The 16,229-nt window shown below is 29.9% G+C and overlaps 2 protein-coding genes across 2 annotated transcripts; one reads left to right on the top strand and one right to left on the bottom strand.

Annotated features, from left to right (window-relative positions):
• Positions 1 to 10,395: 10,395 nt before the first annotated feature.
• LOC142238661 (uncharacterized) lies at positions 10,396 to 11,977 on the bottom strand. The gene is made up of 2 exons (XM_075310362.1): positions 10,598 to 11,977; positions 10,396 to 10,521 (listed from the first exon to the last, which is right to left on the bottom strand). Exon 1 carries the CDS (start codon positions 11,909 to 11,911, stop codon positions 10,655 to 10,657), a length of 1,257 nt encoding a protein of 418 aa, XP_075166477.1. The 5' UTR covers positions 11,912 to 11,977; the 3' UTR covers positions 10,396 to 10,521; positions 10,598 to 10,654.
• Positions 11,978 to 13,592: 1,615 nt separating this feature from the next.
• Positions 13,593 to 15,610, top strand: LOC142225219 (uncharacterized). Its single transcript, XM_075294996.1, has 4 exons — positions 13,593 to 13,974; positions 14,065 to 15,086; positions 15,174 to 15,398; positions 15,596 to 15,610. Exons 1-4 carry the CDS (start codon positions 13,593 to 13,595, stop codon positions 15,608 to 15,610), a joined length of 1,644 nt encoding a protein of 547 aa, XP_075151111.1.
• The last annotated feature ends 619 nt before the right edge of the window (positions 15,611 to 16,229 follow it).

Genomic DNA, 16,229 nt, shown 5'->3' with positions numbered 1-16,229 from the left:
ATGCAGGAATTGGTTCATATCAGTCACAATTATATATAACCCCCATAAAAACCCATCCCCAGATTTGACCTCCGGTGCCTTTTGGAGGAGCAAAATTCATCCGATCTGATTAAAATTTGGTACGTGGTGGTAGTATATGATATTTAATAGCCGTGCCAAAAGTGGTCCATATCAGTCCATAATCATATATAGACCCCATATAAACCGATCCCGAGATTTGGTTTTGGAGCCTCTTGGAGGAGCAAATTTCATCCGAGTCAGTTGAAATTTGGTACATTGTGCTAGTATATGGCCTTTAACAACCATGCCTAACTAGGCCCATATCGGTCTATAGTTATATATAGCCCTCAGATAAATCGATCCCCAATCACAAAAAATTGGTCCATATCAAGTTCATAATTGTATATAGCCCCCATATAAGCGACCCCCATATTTCAATTCTGGTTCTCTACCACGTATGGACTAACTCACAATTTAGAAAACGATGTTAAGAAGTTTTAAGATACCACAACCCAAGTAATTCGATTGTAGATGACAGTCTTTCGTAGAAGTTTCTTGGCAATCCATGGTGGAGGGTACATAAGATTCGGCCTGGCCGAACTTACGGCCGTATATACTTGTTTAAAACTCAATTAAGACTTTAATTGGAAAATTTGTTTTGAAATTGTTTTCTGTGCAAAAATTAGTGTTATCAATTAATTTTTTAATTGAAAATAATTTTTTTCTGTGTAACGTTCTAACATACCTCTTTCTTCTTAAGGCAAACCCAGTTTTAAAGTCTTCGGACCTTTCCCTGTCATGTTAACAACCTCCCCCATCATTCAGTTTATTTTAGACTGAGTTACTTCCCGGTTTAGGCAACTCTCTCATAAAGTTCTTACTGAAGGCTTCCCTTTAATGTAAAAGGTTTCTATCGACCTCTTACATATCTATCTGGGTAGTCTGAACCAAACTGCCGCAGTTTGCTCCATCTTAGTAATCTCCATTGTGTCCATTCCTAATGCATATGGTCCTAAACTGTGGACCCTTACCATATGTACCCAATTTCTTTTGCATCCGTTTTTCAAATTGTTTTTCCTTTGTATTGTTTTCAATTTATATTTGGTTTCCCTTTTTATGGTTAGAGGATTTTCTTACTAAGCCATAACCAGATGACCTTATAAATCTCTCTCTAGTTTTTTTTTTTTGCTTATCCCTAACAGTCTCGTCTTTGTATATCTGGTGCAGTTTTAGCTTCCGTGTCTTGTTAAACTGTTAACAAATGATTTTTTGGCACAAAAACAGTCGCCAACAACAATGGTTAGGCAGGCTAACAAATCCTGGTTAGAATGAGACAGAGAGAGAGATACATTGGAAATCAGAAAGGAAAAAAGGAATCAGACGTAAGAATATTTTTGGCTTGCGAATACACATGAAATTCTTGATAAGCCACAAATATACAAGGGCATAAAACCATTAAGTGTTTCCACTTCAATGATCGTATTAAGGAAGTCAATGTTGTCCTTTTTTTGTGGTGGTGGTGTTTTTGCACGCGTGTATGTTTACAGAGTATCACCCAAGACAGCACCATTAAGCGAGGAAACGGCATTTGAACCACACCGGCCAATAATGAACATCATTTGCAAAAATGTCATTGAAATCCTCCTCCTGTGTGGGTGACATTCGCCGGTGGTATGGGGAAATTTAGGGATGTTGTCCACAGTGGGCAAAGCGAAGTATAATTGTCGTCTTTTGTTCTTTAAAAATTCCGTTCCATAACAATAGGAACAGATAAAAAATTATTGTTCTGAACGTGTTCCTTGTGTATCGTAACAATTGACCAGTCTTTCTATCGGGTGGGCAGAAGATAGGATAAGATTTTTGAAATATTTTCTCTCCAATTCTATGTTTAGCTAAATAACGATATACAATACAGAAATTAAGTTAAATTTTTAATCAAATTAAAAAAAAAAAATCAGTTAAAAAATGGTTGATATTCCCAGCAAAAAAAGCGTCGCCAAAAAAGTAATGAAAATGTCCTTTTTGTATCCGGAAGTGGTGCAAAATTGACGCAGAAGCGATGAATTTAACATGGGATTGTCATAGGACGGAAGTCCTCCATTTCAACAGCTGTTGCACTGAATTTGCATCACTTCTTTAGGTGTGATCCGAATTCAATGTTTTGGATGTAAATTAAAAAATTCTGTAATATTTTGTCATATAAATTACTTTTATAATTTTTAATGGATTCTAACGCTTGTCGGAAATGTTTTAACCTCAAATATTTTCTAAAATTCAAATTCAAATTTAGACCACAATTGGTCCAAAAAATTATTCATTTTTAAATTTGGTCCGTTGGTCGGACCACATGGAATTTGGTTGATTTTGTTCCATTTTCGTCAAATCGGTATTTTTTCAAAATGTTCTAATGAAAAAAATTCGGACAAAATTTTCTGTAGAAATAAAATTTTGAGAAAATTTTTTATAGAAATAAATTTTTTACAAAAAATTCTATAGAAATAAAATGTTAACAATATTTTCTAAAGAAATAAAATTTTGCCAAAATTTTGAACAGAATTAAACTTTAAAAATTTATATATATATATATATATATATATATATATATACAAAAACATGCAAAAATTTTGTATACACAGAAAAAAATATCACCAAAATATTTCCAATTAAAAAGTTAATTAAAGTTGAAAATTTTTCCAATTAATAAATTAATTGATACAATTAACTTTTTAATCATGATAGAAACATTAAGTTAATTAAGTCAATGATTGAAAAATTTTAAAATTTTTAATTAAAAAATTAATTGATACAATTTACTTTTTAATCAAGTTCGGAAGACTAAGCCAGTTAAAAAAGTGATGAACATTTTTTTAAATTTTTAATTAAATTTTTTTTCAAACAATCAATTGTTAATCCATATAAAAATTCTAAGCCAATTCAAAATGTAATTGAAAATAGTTACCTTTTTTAATTAATAAATTAATTGAGTTTTGCAATCAACATCAATTAAATTTTTAATTGAATCAATTAAAAAATTAATTGAAATTTGGTAATGAAATCAATTAATTTTTTAATTAAGATTTTTTTCTATGCCCAATTAAAACTCTGATTGATACTATCATTTTCGTGATTGAAGACATTTCAATTAAAAAATTAATTGGATCAATTAATTTCGTGATTGAATCAGAAAAAAATTTTTTTGTGTGTAGGATGAAAATTTTCTATGGAAATAAAATTTTGAGAAAGTTTTCGTTAGAAATAAAATTTTGACAAAATTTTCTATAAAAATACAATTTTTACAAATTTTTCTATTAAAAGAAAATTTTGAGAAAATTTTCTATAGAAATAAAATTTAGACAAAATTTCCTATAGAAATAAAATTTTGTCAAAATTTCCTACAGAAATAAAATTTAAACAAAATTTCCTATAAAAATAAAATTTTGTCAAAATTTTCGTTAGAAATAAAACTTTGACAAAATTTTCTATAGAAATAAAAATTTTGAATAGAAATAAAAATTTGACAAAATTTTCTATCGAAGTAAAATTTTGGAAAAATTTTAACTTTTAAATTATATTAATTTAATTTGGAAAAATGGTGGGCTGGTACGAATTTTGGTCCAATTTTGGAAAAATGTTGGTTCAAAATAAAAATTCATTGTGGCAACGCTGGCGCACATATGACGATTTGCAACATGGAACACAGAAAAAAAATTTGCGAAAATTTTTCTAATTAAAATCTTAATTGAGTTTTAGCAAATATTCAATTAAAAATTTAATTGCACCACGGGAGCCACCGTGGTGCAATGGTTAGTATGCCCGCCTTGCATACACAAAGTCGTGGGTTCGATTCCTGCTTCGACCGAATACCAAAAAGTTTTTCAGCGGTGGATTATCCCACCTCACTAATGCTGGTGACATTTCTGAGGGTTTCAAAGCTCCTCTAAGTGGGACTCGGCTATAAAAAGGTCGTGGGTTCGATTCCTGCTTCGACCGAATACCAAAAAGTTTTTCAGCGGTGGATTATCCCACCTCACTAATGCTGGTGACATTTCTGAGGGTTTCAAAGCTCCTCTAAGTGGGACTCGGCTATAAAAAGGAGGTCCCTTGTCATTGAGCTTAACATGGAATCGGGCAGCACTCAGTGATAAGAGAGAAGTTCACCAATGTGGAATCACAATGGACTGAATAGTCTAAGTGAGCCTGATACATCGGCCTGCCACCTAACCTAACCTAACAAATTATTTAATTGAAACAAAAACCAATCACAAAAACTAATAGTATCAATTAATTTCTTAATTGACTTTCAATAAATTTTTTAATTGATACTATCATTTCTGTGATTGAAGACATTTTAATTAAAAAATTAATTGGATTAATTAATTTCTTGATTGAATCAGAATTTTTGTTTTGTGAGAACATTCTTTGAATCAGATTTTTTTTCTTTTTGTTAGAACATTCTTTGACAACGGTAGAATAATCTATGATCCAATCATTCGTCCGGCAGCTGTTGAACGCATATACTACTACAGAGACACATCTAGTTATGCTCACATTACTACACAGAAAAAAATTTCACGAAAATTTTTCCAATTCATGCCTTAATTGAATTTTAAAAAATATTCAATTAAAAATTTAATTGATTCAACAAATTTTTTAATTGAAACAAAAATCAATCACAAAAACTAATAGTATCAATTAATTTATTAATTGACTTTCAATTAATTTTTTAATTGACTTTCAATTAATTTTTTAATTGATACTATCATTTCTGTGATTGAAGACATTTCAATTAAAAAATTAATTGGATCAATTAATTTCGTGATTGAATGCAACAAATATTTTTCGATATGAAAATAAGCAAACAAAAAGAACAAATTTAGGAACGTACCAGAAAATGAATGTATGAGTCTAACAAGTGATGACGTAATTTTATCGTTACAATTTTAAATTTTAAATTAACGGAATCTAAATAAACTTAAATTTACAAATATTAAATTCGTAACAATATCTTCTAAGTTTTTAATTAAAATAGTAATTGTCCATTTAAATATTTTAATTAAATAAAAAAATATTTCAAATTAAAAAAATAATTGATAATTTTGATCGGAAATAAGTACCCTCAACTATAGAAGAGGGAGGGATACCAACTTCCGAACGAAACAACCCATCAAAAACATTGGCAAATTCTTCTAAAGGCGCAATTTTAGAAGCTCTTCCAAAAATGTCCTCCGTAAGATTTTTAGCTACACAGGAAGTTCTTTTAATTCATTTTTTTATAACTCCCGTGTTTTCATATTTTTATGGGTAATTTTAACGTTTTTTTTTTTTTTTTTGTTTCAAATAGATTAAAAACAGAGTAAGAATTAACAAAATAATGCAAATTAACATATTTAAATTTGGTCGAAAAAAAATATTTGAGACCAAATGTTTCAGATTATTTATTTGGCAAAATATTTAAATTATTTATTTGGCAAAATATCAGAATTTTTTTTAATTCACATCCCAAACACTGAATTCGGATCATACCTTGAAAAGTGATGCAAATTCAATGCAACAGCTGTTGAAATGGTGGACATCCATCGTATGACAAGCCCATGTTAAAAGAACTATTTGTTTGACGACGTTTTTTTTTTGCTGGGTACTGACAAGGGACCTCCTTTTTACAGACGAATGCGAAAGGTATTTCACATTACGGTGCGACTACTTAGATAAACTTTGAAATAGCGATTATTATTGACTCTTTATAAAAAATCGATGTTCGATTATTTTTACCAATCAAAATTCGAATATTCGATTTTTTCATAATCGAATTTCATAGAAATAATGATTCTACAGAAATGTCACCAGCATTACTTAGAGGGAGCTAATCCACCGATGAACAACTTTTTTGGTATTTGGTCGAAACTGGGTTTGTAGCCACGACCCTGTCTATGCTAGACGGGCATGTTATCATTTGCACCACGGTGGATCTAACTCCATACTAGTAAGATCACTGCTGCGTCTTAATATCAGATAAATTCCTATCTATTGTAGCCCACTTAATATCAAATAAATTCCTACCTATTGTAGCCCACTGTAAAAATTTCTAAATGGCTCAAATCTATACACCCCATGCATTTACATATAAATTTTTATTAACCAAAAATAATGACTTCCTAAATTATCAACCTACTGCAAAAACCACAAATAATCCAGACGTGTTTGTCTGTGAGCATGAAAACGATTAAGAACAGAAATCATAACAAAAATATTTTATTTTAAATAGATTCATAAACCATCCAAAAGATGGGGGATGATTTAGAAATGTGCCAGTCGGGAAAAAACACAAATGACATGTTTGAAGTAATTCTATTCATTTATAATTTCGACAAATAACTGTGTAAACGATACATTCCTTTGTACATTAAATGGATTGGAATTTAAGATAGAATTTGTTGAAAACTTCATTAAATTTTTAAGATTTCATATTTGTTGTTTTGATTTCAGCTTAAAACCATGCGTTGACTAGACTACAAGAGTAGCATAACCAACAGGGGAAAGGTATGTTTGTCAAATTTATTTGGACAAAGCGCTATAGACATTCCTTATCAGCAGTCTCTACTTGCCGCAATACTATCAACCAATTATCAGCATAAATTCGGGTAATTCAAAGTGAAAGTGAATTACACTCGAACCTTTTCTGTTCTATTTCCGTCCATTTGTTGATATCAGTTCTTGTTGCAATATCGATCGGAAGATCGGTCTATATGGAGGCTATACCAAACCACGGACCGATACACATCATATTCTGCACACCTATTTGTGAACCCAAAAAAACACCTCTAGATTTCTAATTTCAGGCGAACTGGACAACAATAACGGAATCGTTAATCGGCCTATAACAGGTTGGCTGATAAGTCTGACACATAGATGGCGTCGCTACTATTAAATGCATATTATTTTTATATAGTACCAACCTTCAAATGATTCGTGTCAAAATTTGACGTCTGTAAGTCAATTAGTTTGTGAGATAGAGCGTCTTTTGTTAAGCAAATTTTGTTATTGTGAAAAAAAGAAAAAAAGTGAATTTTTTTGTTTTGATAAAATACTGTTTGCTGAAGGGAAAAAATACGGTGGAAGCAAAAACTTGGCTTGATAATGAGTTTCCGGACTCTGCCCCAAGGAAATCAACAATAATTGATTGGTATGCAAAATTCAAGCGTGGTGAAATGACCACGGAGGACGGTGAACGCAGTGGACGCCCGAAAGAGGTGGTTACCGACGAAAACATCAAAAAATCCACAAAATGATTTTGAATGACCGTAAAATGAAGTTGATCGAGATAGCAGAGATCTAAAGATATCAAAGGAACGTATTGGTCATATCATTCATCAACATTTGGATATGCGGAAGCTCTGTGCAAAATGGGTGCCGCGCGAGCTCACATTTGACCAAAAACAACAACGTGTTGACGATTCTGAGCGGTGTTTGCAGCTGTTAACTCGTAATACACCCGAGTTTTTCCGGTGATATGTGACAATGGATAAAACATGGCTCCATCACTACACTCCTGGGTCCAATCGACAGTCGGCTGAGTGGACAGCGACTGGTGAACCGTCTCCGAAGCGTGGAAAGACTCAAAAGTCCGCTGGCAAAGTAATGACCTCTGTTTTTTAGAATGCGCATGAAATAATTTTTATCGATTATCTTGAGAAGGTAAAAACCATCAACAGTGACTATTATATGGCGTTATTGGAGCATTTGAAGGTCGAAATCGCGGCAAAACGGCCCCATATGAAGAAGAAAAAAGTGTTGTTCCACCAAGACAACGCACCGTGCCACAAGTCATTGAGAACGATTGCAAAAATTCATGAATTGGGCTTCGAATTACTTCCCTACCCACCGTATTCTCCAGATCTGGCCCCAGCGACTTTTTATTGTTCTCAGACCTCAAAACGATGCTCTCAGGGAAAAAATTTGGCTGCAATGTAGAGGTGATCGCCGAAACTGAGGCCTATTTTGAGGCAAAACCGAAGGAGTACTACCAAAATGGTATCAAAAAATTGGAAGGTCGTTATAATCGTTGCATCGCTCTTGAAGGGAACTATGTTGAATGACAAAAAATGTGTTTTTCTTTGGTAGACCGGGGACTTATCAGCCAAAACAGAGAGATTGGTGTGTATGAGGTCTATAACCAAACAAAACCAATACACACCATACGTATTTTTGGATCTAAAACACGATTGCCTCAGTTGATAGATTTTTCTGTTTTGTAGATTGGTATAATTCTTGATGTTGTGATAGATTTTAAAAATATTCCTTTCCAATTAAGAGGTACTTCACAAATTATCTATAGAAATAAAATGTTTAAACTATTTTTTATAGAAATAAAATCTTGACAAAATTTTCTATAGAAATAAAATCTTGACAAAATTTTCCATAGAAATAATTCTGACAACATTTTCTATAGAAATTAAATATTGACAAATTTTTCAATAGAAATAAAATTTTGACAAGATTTTCTATAGAAAAAACATTTGACAAAAATTTTTATAGAAATAAAATTTCGACAAAATGTTCTATAGAAATAAAATTTTAACAAAATTTTCTATAGAGTTAAAATGTTGACAAAGTTTTCTATAAAAATAAAATTTTGAGAAAATTTTCTATAGAAATAACATTTTGACTAAATTTTCTATAAAACTAAAAAGTGGACAAAATTTTCTATAGAAATAGAATTTAAAAAAAATACAATATTTATTCAAGCCTATTGATCTTCCTGCCCAATAAACTCGAATAAATATTGTAATAATTTCTAGTTTAAATGATTTGGACATTGAACCAGTCTGCATTGATATCAGGCTAACATAAAAATAGAAATAGAATTTTTTCAAAATTTTCTATAAAATAAAATTTTGACAAATTTTCTATAGAAATAAAATTTTGACAAAGTTTTCTATAGAGATAAAATTTTGACAAAATTTTCTATAGAAATACAATTTATTTAAATATTATTATAAAAATTCAATTTTTGTAAATTTTCTATAAAAATAAAATGTTAACACAATTTTCTACAGAAATAAAATTTTGGCAAAAATTTCTCTAGAAATAAAATTTTGCAAAAATTCTATAGAGACAACATTTTGACTACATTTTCTATAAAACTGAAAAATTGGACAAAATTTTCTATAGAAATAAAATTTTGACAAAATTTTCTTAGAAAAAAAATGTTGGGAAAATTTTCTAGAAAAATAAAATTTTGACAAAGTTTTCTGTACAAATAAAAGTTTGATAAAATTTTCTTAGAAATAGAATATTGAAATGCAATTTTGCAAAAATTTTCTATAGAAAAAACTGACGAAATTTTTTTTATAGAAATAAAATTTTTGACAAAATTTTCTATAGAAATAAAATATTGACAAAATTTTCTATAGAAATAAAATATTGACAAAATTTTCTATAGAAATAATATTTTGCAATAATTTTCTGCATAAATAAAATTTTGATAAAAGTTTCTATCGAAATAAAATTTTGACAAAATTTTTTATAAAGCTAAAAATTGGAAAATTTTCTATAGAAATAAAATGTTGACAAAGTTTTCTGTACAAATAAAAGTTTGATAAAATTTTCTTAGAAATAGAACACTGAAATAAAATTTTGCCAAAATTTTCTTAGAAATAGAATATTGAAATAAAATTTTGCAAAAATTTTCTATAAAAAAAATTGACAACATTTTTTTTGTAGAAATAAAACTTTGACAATTTTTTTTATACAAATAAAATTTTTGACAAAATTTTCTATAATAAAATTTTGACAAAAATTTCTATAGAAATTTCATTTTTACTAAATTTTCTATAGAAATAACATTTTGACAAAATTTTCTATAGAAATAAAATAGTGACAAAATTTTATATACAAATAAAATATTTACAAAATTTTCTGTATAAATAAAATTTTCTACAGAAATAAAATTTTGAAAAATTTTCTGTACAAATAAAACTTTCTATAAAACTAAAAATTGGAACAAATTTTATATAGAAATAAAATTTTGCAAAAATTTTGTATAGTAATAAAATATTGAAAAATTTTTCTATAGAAATATTTTTTTTTTTAAATGTTCTATAAAAATAAAATTTTGACAAAATTTCCTATAGAAATAAAATGTTGACTAAATTTCTATTTCCAAATTTTCTATAGAAATAAAATTTTGCAAAAATTTTCTATAGTAATAAAATTTTGACAAAATTTTCTATAAAAATAACATTTTGACTAAATTTTCTGTAAAACTAAAAATTGGACAAAATTTTCTATAGAAATAAACTTTTGACAAAGTTTTCTATAGAAAAAAAGTACAAATAAAATTTTCTGTAAAACTAAAAATTGTACCAAATTTTATATAGAAATAAAATTTTTAATTATATTTTCTTAGTTCGGCTTGAGGTCATGTGAATAAAAACAGATGTTGTTGTTTTTTGAGTTGTATTTTTATATTTAAAATTTTCCAATATTTCGAGACATCTCCGATGCTCGTCTTCAGGGAAATTACTTTAAACAAAAAGAAAAAAACATTTAACACATTAACAAAAAAATATATCATTACATGAAAAACACAGATAATTACATTTAAATTTAAAGAACAGTGAACTTCTTTACAAGGGAGTATATTTACAACTAAAAGCTAATCTGTCTTTCTATATTTTTGTACAATATTTCTATAAATATGTGCACAATGGTCCGTATCAGTCTTAAAATTCATTCGTCTTTCTGCAGGTACATTTATAATATGTAGCATCTCCAGAGTAAATCTCCTTTTATAATTGGTTTCTTGCGTCAAAATATCTACGTCCTTAAAGTTTGGTTTGTGTCCTGTTAAAGTGCAATGTGCTGCAAGTGCCGTCTTTTGCTCCAAGGGCTTATCAGTGGCTTTCTGATCAGATTTATGCCCTGAGAGTCTAGTTTTTAATTTGGTTTTCGTTGTACCAATATATACTTTTTGGCAAGTATCAGAGTCATTTCCATTGCATTTGATCTTATATACTACGTTTGACTTGTCTTCTTTCTTAATTTTGGATTTTGTCTTGCTGAAGAATTGATTTACTGTATTATGAGTCCTTTGTGCAATTTGAAATTTGTCCTTATTTAGCATGTTAGATGATTTGAATCTTTCCGAGAATTGGGGGACATATGTCAAGGGTTTATAAATTTTGGGTTCAATTTCGTCATGTTTGATATGTTGTTGTTCTTTTACATGTTGTATTAGGTCGTCAATCGTCTTATTCGGGAAATCATTTAATCGCAATATGGTCCTTATCTTATCTTCGTTGTCCTTATGAAATATTTTGTCGCTGATATCGTGTACTCTTCTTATAAAATTTGTAGCCGTATTCATTATAACTCGTCTAGGATGTTTGGAGTTGAAATTTATCAATCGTCCTGTGGCTGTTGGCTTTTGATACCAGTTAATTTTTATTCCATTTCTGTGCCTTAGAATTATGGTATCTAAGTATGGTAACTTGTTGTCCTCTTCTGTTTCCATCGTAAATTGAATTTGTCTATCGAAGGCGTTTAAAGCTGATAAAGTGGCCTGAACGTCATTTTTATTCAAAATACAGAACAGATCATCTACATATTTTGTCATTATTTTTGGTTTAATAGTCAATTTTTCCAATACTGAGTCCAAGAGTACTTCCATTACAATATCGGCGATAATAGGTGAAGCTGGTGATCCCATTGGCATTCCTTTACGTTGCTCATACACCTTGTCATCATATACAAAATATCTTGAGTCCTTTATACAAAAAGTTAACATTTCTATAAAAATATCCATCGGTATCTTCGTATAGTCCTTTATTTCGTCCCATTTTTCTTTTATAATCTTAATCGCCAAATTTACTGGAATGCTTGGAAAAAGAGATACTACGTCAAACGAGATCATTGTTTCATTGTCCTCAATCTTAATATTACTGGTTTTATTCTTAAATTCAATTGCGTCCTTTACATTATATTTAGAATCTTTCGTCAAATTTTTCAAAATATTTACAATATATTTTGATAGTTCATAAGAGGGGGAATTTATTGAAGAACATATCGGTCTTACAGGGACTCCTTCCTTATGTATCTTCGGAAGTCCATAAATTCGAGGGGCGTTAGCAGTTTTACATATCAATTTTAATTTTTCGTTGGTGTCAATGATGTTCATTCTGAATAATTTTTCCACCAGTTTGTTATTTTTGGTTTGTAGTGTTGATGTCGGATCTCTTTTTAAGCGTCTATATGTACAAATATCTCTTAAAATATTTTTCATCTTTATTTCATAATCGTCTTTATACATCGCTACGGTTTTTCCCCCTTTATCAGCAGTTAGAATAAGTAAATCTTTGTTTTCCTTTAGATATTTCCGTGTCGATAGACAAATTCAATTTACGATGGAAACAGAAGAGGACAACAAGTTACCATACTTAGATACCATAATTCTAAGGCACAGAAATGGAATAAAAATTAACTGGTATCAAAAGCCAACAGCCACAGGACGATTGATAAATTTCAACTCCAAACATCCTAGACGAGTTATAATGAATACGGCTACAAATTTTATAAGAAGAGTACACGATATCAGCGACAAAATATTTCATAAGGACAACGAAGATAAGATAAGGACCATATTGCGATTAAATGATTTCCCGAATAAGACGATTGACGACCTAATACAACATGTAAAAGAACAACAACATATCAAACATGACGAAATTGAACCCAAAATTTATAAACCCTTGACATATGTCCCCCAATTCTCGGAAAGATTCAAATCATCTAACATGCTAAATAAGGACAAATTTCAAATTGCACAAAGGACTCATAATACAGTAAATCAATTCTTCAGCAAGACAAAATCCAAAATTAAGAAAGAAGACAAGTCAAACGTAGTATATAAGATCAAATGCAATGGAAATGACTCTGATACTTGCCAAAAAGTATATATTGGTACAACGAAAACCAAATAAAAAACTAGACTCTCAGGGCATAAATCTGATCAGAAAGCCACTGATAAGCCCTTGGAGCAAAAGACGGCACTTGCAGCACATTGCACTTTAACAGGACACAAACCAAACTTTAAGGACGTAGATATTTTGACGCAAGAAACCAATTATAAAAGGAGATTTACTCTGGAGATGCTACATATTATAAATGTACCTGCAGAAAGACGAATGAATTTTAAGACTGATACGGACCATTGTGCACATATTTATAGAAATATTGTACAAAAATATAGAAAGACAGATTAGCTTTTAGTTGTAAATATACTCCCTTGTAAAGAAGTTCACTGTTCTTTAAATTTAAATGTAATTATCTGTGTTTTTCATGTAATGATATATTTTTTTTGTTAATGTGTTAAATGTTTTTTTCTTTTTGTTTAAAGTAATTTCCCTGAAGACGAGCATCGGAGATGTCTCGAAATATTGGAAAATTTTAAATATAAAAATACAACTCAAAAAACAACAACATCTGTTTTTATTCACATGACCTCAAGCCGAACTAAGAAAATATAATTAAAAGTTTAAAGGTCAACTAATTAAAACAACAAAATACACGGAAGGCACACCGCAATAATTTTCAAAATGAAACTTTACAAAAACATTAAACATAAATATAACACAGAAACGAAAAATATAATCAAACAATATTCCAAAAGTAACAGGCAAGCAGCATCCCTAAAGGCATCAACCACTTTTCTAATAAAATGCAAACAAGCAGGTATTATACCAAAATTCATCACTAATACAACAACACATACTTATAACATCTTCAATACTAACAACTTGCCGCCAAAATTCAAACGAGAGTTAGAAAAGCATAACTATAACTTTCACACTAAAGTATTGAATCTCATCATACAATACAAACACATGCAAATACACAAAAATACAATAATGATTTCTAATGCTAAAGATAAACTAAACAAAGTCATGAGCACGGATGACTACAACAAATTCATTGAGAGTGAAAATACTCTCAGAATATCACACAACTATAAAATTAAAACTACTCACATTAAAAAACTAAACGCATTAAAACAACAACAACAAGTAGAGCTTGGCATGAACAACAAAACAAGTTGGTTTGAGAACCTCACAAATAAAACCATACCAACTAATGTTAAATGGCTGCTTTCTCTAGGACCCAAGTTTTCTCTTCCGACAACAACAACTTCCTTTCCGTTGTTCAATGTTATAGCTGAAGGCGATGAGTGCATACAAACATTAGACAATAAAGAAGAACAAGAGAACGCGAGAGTACGTTTAGCTTCTCTTATAGATGACCACATACAAAAGACTAAACCAAATAAGAAAGAGAAATTTATACTTGACACAGTGGGGGAGACACGGAAATATCTAAAGGAAAACAAAGATTTACTTATTCTAACTGCTGATAAAGGGGGAAAAACCGTAGCGATGTATAAAGACGATTATGAAATAAAGATGAAAAATATTTTAAGAGATATTTGTACATATAGACGCTTAAAAAGAGATCCGACATCAACACTACAAACCAAAAATAACAAACTGGTGGAAAAATTATTCAGAATGAACATCATTGACACCAACGAAAAATTAAAATTGATATGTAAAACTGCTAACGCCCCTCGAATTTATGGACTTCCGAAGATACATAAGGAAGGAGTCCCTGTAAGACCGATATGTTCTTCAATAAATTCCCCCTCTTATGAACTATCAAAATATATTGTAAATATTTTGAAAAATTTGACGAAAGATTCTAAATATAATGTAAAGGACGCAATTGAATTTAAGAATAAAACCAGTAATATTAAGATTGAGGACAATGAAACAATGATCTCGTTTGACGTAGTATCTCTTTTTCCAAGCATTCCAGTAAATTTGGCGATTAAGATTATAAAAGAAAAATGGGACGAAATAAAGGACTATACGAAGATACCGATGGATATTTTTATAGAAATGTTAACTTTTTGTATAAAGGACTCAAGATATTTTGTATATGATGACAAGGTGTATGAGCAACGTAAAGGAATGCCAATGGGATCACCAGCTTCACCTATTATCGCCGATATTGTAATGGAAGTACTCTTGGACTCAGTATTGGAAAAATTGACTATTAAACCAAAAATAATGACAAAATATGTAGATGATCTGTTCTGTATTTTGAATAAAAATGACGTTCAGGCCACTTTATCAGCTTTAAACGCCTTCGATAGACAAATTCAATTTACGATGGAAACAGAAGAGGACAACAAGTTACCATACTTAGATACCATAATTCTAAGGCACAGAAATGGAATAAAAATTAACTGGTATCAAAAGCCAACAGCCACAGGACGATTGATAAATTTCAACTCCAAACATCCTAGACGAGTTATAATGAATACGGCTACAAATTTTATAAGAAGAGTACACGATATCAGCGACAAAATATTTCATAAGGACAACGAAGATAAGATAAGGACCATATTGCGATTAAATGATTTCCCGAATAAGACGATTGACGACCTAATACAACATGTAAAAGAACAACAACATATCAAACATGACGAAATTGAACCCAAAATTTATAAACCCTTGACATATGTCCCCCAATTCTCGGAAAGATTCAAATCATCTAACATGCTAAATAAGGACAAATTTCAAATTGCACAAAGGACTCATAATACAGTAAATCAATTCTTCAGCAAGACAAAATCCAAAATTAAGAAAGAAGACAAGTCAAACGTAGTATATAAGATCAAATGCAATGGAAATGACTCTGATACTTGCCAAAAAGTATATATTGGTACAACGAAAACCAAATTAAAAACTAGACTCTCAGGGCATAAATCTGATCAGAAAGCCACTGATAAGCCCTTGGAGCAAAAGACGGCACTTGCAGCACATTGCACTTTAACAGGACACAAACCAAACTTTAAGGACGTAGATATTTTGACGCAAGAAACCAATTATAAAAGGAGATTTACTCTGGAGATGCTACATATTATAAATGTACCTGCAGAAAGACGAATGAAATTTAAGACTGATACGGACCATTGTGCACATATTTATAGAAATATTGTACAAAAATATAGAAAGACAGATTAGCTTTTAGTTGTAAATATACTCCCTTGTAAAGAAGTTCACTGTTCTTTAAATTTAAATGTAATTATCTGTGTTTTTCATGTAATGATATATTTTTTTTGTTAATGTGTTAAATGTTTTTTTCTTTTTGTTTAAAGTAATTTCCCTGAAGAC

Source organism: Haematobia irritans, chromosome 1, assembly GCF_050003625.1.
Source record: "Haematobia irritans isolate KBUSLIRL chromosome 1, ASM5000362v1, whole genome shotgun sequence".
NCBI lineage: Eukaryota > Metazoa > Arthropoda > Insecta > Diptera > Muscidae > Haematobia > Haematobia irritans.
This window is presented reverse-complemented; position numbering and strand designations above follow the sequence as displayed.

Coding starts and splice junctions, on each gene's coding strand:
- LOC142225219 (XM_075294996.1), top strand. CDS start 13,593: ATGAAACTTTACAAAAACATTAAACATAAATATAACACAGAAACGAAA. Junction 13,975..14,064: donor CTACAACAAATTCATTGAGA/GTGAAAATACTC, acceptor AACAACAAGTAG/AGCTTGGCATGAACAACAAA. Junction 15,087..15,173: donor TGGAAGTACTCTTGGACTCA/GTATTGGAAAAA, acceptor AATGACGTTCAG/GCCACTTTATCAGCTTTAAA.
- LOC142238661 (XM_075310362.1), bottom strand. CDS start 11,911: ATGATCTCGTTTGACGTAGTATCTCTTTTTCCAAGCATTCCAGTAAAT.